The 5,406-nt window shown below is 30.5% G+C and overlaps 1 protein-coding gene across 1 annotated transcript; it reads left to right on the top strand.

Moving 5' to 3' along the window:
- Positions 1-3,501: 3,501 nt before the first annotated feature.
- LOC145159686 (transcription repressor OFP15-like) lies at positions 3,502-4,598 on the top strand. The gene has a single exon (XM_079078708.1). The coding sequence runs from the start codon at positions 3,704-3,706 to the stop codon at positions 4,469-4,471; it is 768 nt and encodes a 255-aa protein (XP_078934834.1). The 5' UTR covers positions 3,502-3,703; the 3' UTR covers positions 4,472-4,598.
- The last annotated feature ends 808 nt before the right edge of the window (positions 4,599-5,406 follow it).

Raw genomic sequence — 5,406 nt, 5'->3', positions numbered from 1 at the left:
AAAAATTTATCTTTTCGGTTTCGAAGCTCTACCTTCGCAGAGCCCGGTTTTCAACGACGAAAGTCATATTTAGAGCCGAAGTGCTGTCCAAATTATTATTTTGACCCCCGGTTAATTCACGGTGAGTTTAATATGTAGAAACAGTTGTATGTTATGTGTTGTATATGTTATGTGCTTTTCCATGTTATCCTCTCGAGTTGTTGTATCCGCTATTTTTATAGCAAGGTTGTACCTCTGACTTGAAGTGTATGACATAAGCATCACTTGGGTATTGGTATGAACCGTTGACCATGAAGTGTATGACATAGGCATCACTTTGGCTTCGGTAGAATAATATTCCTGAGTATTTTCCCGTGTTATTTTTATTTCTGCTATTTATGATAGCAAAGCTATACCTTTGGCCATGTGATCAGTTTAAGAACTCAGATTCACAGTGGTACTGGTATGTAGCCTCTGGCCATGTAGAGCATGTCCCCCAGTAAGTGAATGACTCTATTCTATGGCATTGGCAGAAGGTTAGACAGGGCGTGAAAACCTGAAATCTACCTTAATGTTAATCGGAAATTGTTTGTCTTCAGTGCCATTTGGGCCGAAGCGTTATTGATGTTTATCAAGTATGGAAATTGTTATGTCTCAATGATTGTATATCTTTGAATCAAATCAATAATTGTTAGGGAAAACTTATCACATTATGCCTTTGTTGTTCCTTGCTCCTATTTGCTTCTGACATATTGGTATATATATGGCATAGCGTTATATTGTATCTATTATTGAACTCACTAAGCGTTATCGCTTACCCCTCCCAATGTTTTAACATAATGCAGGAAATAAGCACCCAGTATAGTTGGAAGACTTAGAATAGTTGTAATATTATTTTTTTGTATTTTGGTTTAGGTTTGTATAGATTTACAATATCCTGGGTAGTCATGTAAAATCTTAAAACATAGTCGGTTTGTATCCAATCTTTTGTAATGACTTTATCAATGTAAAAATATTATTTTATGAATATGCATGTAGTATGTTATGGAGTAACTATATTGTCAAGTATGAAAGTTTGGGTCTTTCAAAAATATGAAAGTATAGAAAGGGGTTCTTTCAGCGGTCCAGTCATGTTGAAGGCTCTGTATACATGCTGTTTGTTGGTATATGTTATCTGGTTGTGTAGTGGTACTTTGGGGGAACTCACTAAGTTTTGTGCTTATAGTTTTGGTTTATGGTTTCAGGTACTTTAGAGAACCGTGGCAAGGCGAAGGCGTGACCGTACACATCCTGATTTCATGTCATTGATCTTGGGAGACACTGATTTTTTAAATAATGTTTTGAAAACAATGTTTTGTAAACACTTTTATTAGTAAATGGGTTGTTTTGAAAAGTTTTAATTAGTTGAAATTTTTGGGATGTTACACAACCCAAAACCAAATCTAATGAATTTTTAAAAGGTGTTCCTTAAATTACAAAGAAAAATAAAAGAAAAGCTATAAATGTGATGAAAGAAAGCATCAGGCGGCTGAATGGTCTCTTGAACACGGAGTCAGGCTTACTAAAAACATTAAAGTGATTAATAACAAATGGAAAAAGAAATAACATTCATTAAACTATTTACCTAATGAATGTTACAATGTTTTCTCATAATCTCCATCTATCGCAGTCAAACCTATTAGTAAATGGATTCTCAAAGGTATCTAACATTTCCTTTGAATGTGTCACTAGGGCAAAAGCATATGTTGTATTTAGAAAATGGTTGCTTTAGACACATGAAATGTTGCAGTTCATTACTTAATGACTATATAAATAAATATGGACATGTAGTGACTTTTGTTGATAATAACAAAGTTCAAACTAATGGTCATGATCTCTTCATGCAATTCGGTAAAGTTTTCAAAATTATATCGTATGTAAAGGGTTTAAGGCATAACCTCATTGTAGTTAGTTAGTTTTGTGATGTATTGGGAATTAAGGTTACTTAAAGAAACGATAAACGGTCTCACCATAGAGTAACATATGCAAAAGATAACAAGACACAACCAATTTACATTGTTCAGACAATCAAGATGATTGGCTACGTCTGCGACGACACAAAAGATATATATATATATATATATATATATATATATATATATATATATATATATATATATATATATATATATATATAGAGAGAGAGAGAGAGAGAGAGTACTATAAAATAGATCTCTAATGACACACATTACATGTCATAAAAGGGTACATATGACAAGAAAATGTGTGTCATTAAATCCCCAATTGTAATGAAAGATGACACGCATTTGCATGTCATAAATTTATGACACACATTTACAACATGCATTTACGACATATTTTACGAAACGCAGTTTGTGTGTTAGAATTTCTGTCCCATATTAATACTCCATAATTTTCTTTTTGTTTTGTCTCAAAATAATAGTCTATTTCTAAAAATAAATATACTTTTACTAAAATATCCTCATTATTAGTTCACCTACAATGGAATTAAATATAACAAAGTGGTAAAACTATCAATTCATTTAATAAACCTAGTGGTAATTAATGTTTTCTTAATTTTTGTATTTTTTGTTTGTGGACAATAATTTGAGACGGAATGAGTATATATATATATATATATATATATATATATATATATATATATATATATATATATATATATATATATATATATATATATATATATATATATATATATATATATATATATATATCATGGTTGCAGAAATCAGAATTAATCGGCGATTAATCGTTTGGCGTTCTCCAACCGTCAAGGATTATGGTATTAATCGGAAATTCAAAAAATCATCTTTTTTTTTACTCCAAAATTTTCAAATTTTCAAAATTTTAAAATAGTGTATTAAAATGTTCATATTTTCGTATTTTCAAATTACAAATTTTCATATTTTTCTAATTTTGAAGTATTTGTTTTTCTTAAGATATATTAATATTTGATTAATTTTAATATTTTATTAATAATCTATGGTCCTCGATTAATCCCCACCAAGATCGATTAATCTCTTAACACCAGTCGACCGTCGAGCTACCGTCGATCGATTTTTACAACATTGATATATATATATATATATATATATATATATATATATATATATATATATATATATATATATATATATATATATATATATATATATATATGGTGAGTTGTTCTTTTTTTACAAAAAAAATTAATAATGTATATATTTTTGAGTCTTGTTATATTTTTTTTTGCAAACCATATAAACCAAATTTGCATTTTACTCTTATATTTATTTCTAAATTACATTTTTGCAAATCGTGGTTAAACTATAAACATTTTAGTATCATTTTAACTTAGAAATGAGTTTGTACAAGTGTCATATATGTTAAACCATAAGGACTTAAGCCAACAAACCCCAGACATAAAGGTAAAGACTTGTAATTTAGCCAAAAAGAACAAAAAGAGGACCATAATTATAAATAAGACCCCACCAACAACCTACTACTGTTGTTGATCCGAACTTCCCTCACCATTCACCACTCCTTTTATTTTAAAAACAAAGTCCCTTCCCTCTCCTCATTTAATTCGCATATGAACCATCTATTTAAGATCAATCTCCAACATTAATAACCCTATTAACCCCTTCCTACTTTCATATTCATATTCATATTCAAAAGCCACATCATTTTCTGTTCTTCTAACCTAATTCAAAACCCATCAGGAATGGGAAGAAAGCTCCCATTTCTTCCTACTTGTGGCAGCCCTGATAAAACCCTCTCTTTCCGTGCCACCACCACCATCACCGCCGCCGCCGGAGATTTTGTAGACATGGCTGCCACCGGAGAAACGGATTCATCTATAGAGTGTGTGATTCGAGGTTTAAGTAGCGACAGGTTCTTTTTCAAACCCGAGAAAACAAGCTCCATCCTTGAAGAAGCAAAGCCAAACGAAAAAGAAAAAGAAAAAGTTTTACCATTCAAAGAAAGTGTGTCAATGATGGAGATGGAGTCAACTGACCCATTTGTTGACTTCAAGAAGTCAATGCAAGAAATGGTGGATGCTGATGAAGGATTAAAAGAATGGGAGAATCTTCAAGAGCTTTTGAGTTTGTATCTAGCACTGAACGAAAAGATCAACCATGGTTACATTATTCGAGCTTTTGTTGACTTAATGCTGGTCAATCTTGGAGCTTCTTCGGCATCGCCATCTTCATGTTCTTCATCGTCATCAATGAACGTTCAGGATCAATCTTTATTAATGGAATCTAGTGGGAATAATACCAAGAAGATGATTACAAGTAGCGAATCCCCAGAATCTGCTTTATCATTTACGTCATCATCAGCATCTTCTTCTGGGACTTGTTCAAGTACCAGCCATTGTTTGTCATCTTGTTCATTGGAAGAAGAAGAAGAAGATGATGAAGATGAAAACAGTGCCCAGAAAGTGGAAGTTTCGGATAATGCTTCTTCTTCTTCTTCTTCAAAAGTATGATGATTTTCTATTAATGGAAAGATATGTATATCACTAATTTTAGTAATGATAGTGAGATTATCTCTAACTTTCACCATATTTGTGTTGTTCGTCTATCATATTCATCTTCAACTAATTTTGTCTTTTACCCGTAAATTGTGTAGATTTTGTTGGTGTTTTAAAAGTACTCAAACAGTTTTGTTGACAATAAAATAAACGTTCACCAGGTTAAATATTATTTTAGAGAAATTAAATATCCTCATAATTTTGTTAATAAAAATATTCCTACCCAATAAAATGTTTACATATGTCATATTAGTATATTAAAATATCATGAATATTAAATATTAGACGTGTCACTATTTAATTTGATACGAGGATTTATGAAAACAAAAAATAGGACATTATTTTATGGTCTTGTGTGAAAAGTAAAAGAATGTACGGATTAGCAACAAAATCGACAGATAGCAACAGATTAGTGACGGAATCACAACACATTAAAATTTCGGGTATGAGCCCTCATTCAACATAGGCCCTGTACATACATTTTGTTTTTTTTTTTTAAATAATAAATTATTTTTGAAGTATCAAGCTCAAAGTTTTGTTTCTTCCACTAAAATAATCATAAATAAGTTAAAATGTTTTAGATATTTGAAACAAAAAATATTTGTGGTCAATCTAGAATCTAGAATATGATGTATTTGTTTAAGTTGAAGTATACAAATCAGGGGAAAGTTTTATAATTGTATTCATAATAATATCTAAACTTTATATTTAAATTTAGTTCTATGTTAGAAAATAAAAAGGGTGGCATTAGTAGGTTGTATATTAATAACCAAACATTATTACAAAACTGAAACTAGAGGCATGCATTGTGAGGTTATAATACTGTAGAAGCTTTTAATGCAACTTAACAATGAAAAAGACGCATATAGATAAAAGGTATGGGTTAAGCA

This window comes from Lactuca virosa, chromosome 2 (genome assembly GCF_052849685.1).
Source record: "Lactuca virosa cultivar CGN04683 chromosome 2, Lactuca_virosa_CGN04683_v6, whole genome shotgun sequence".
Classification (NCBI taxonomy): domain Eukaryota; kingdom Viridiplantae; phylum Streptophyta; class Magnoliopsida; order Asterales; family Asteraceae; genus Lactuca; species Lactuca virosa.
The sequence above is the reverse complement of the archived record's forward strand: the minus strand, read 5'-3'. Positions and strand labels throughout refer to the sequence as shown.

Coding starts and splice junctions, on each gene's coding strand:
- LOC145159686 (XM_079078708.1), top strand. CDS start 3,704: ATGGGAAGAAAGCTCCCATTTCTTCCTACTTGTGGCAGCCCTGATAAA.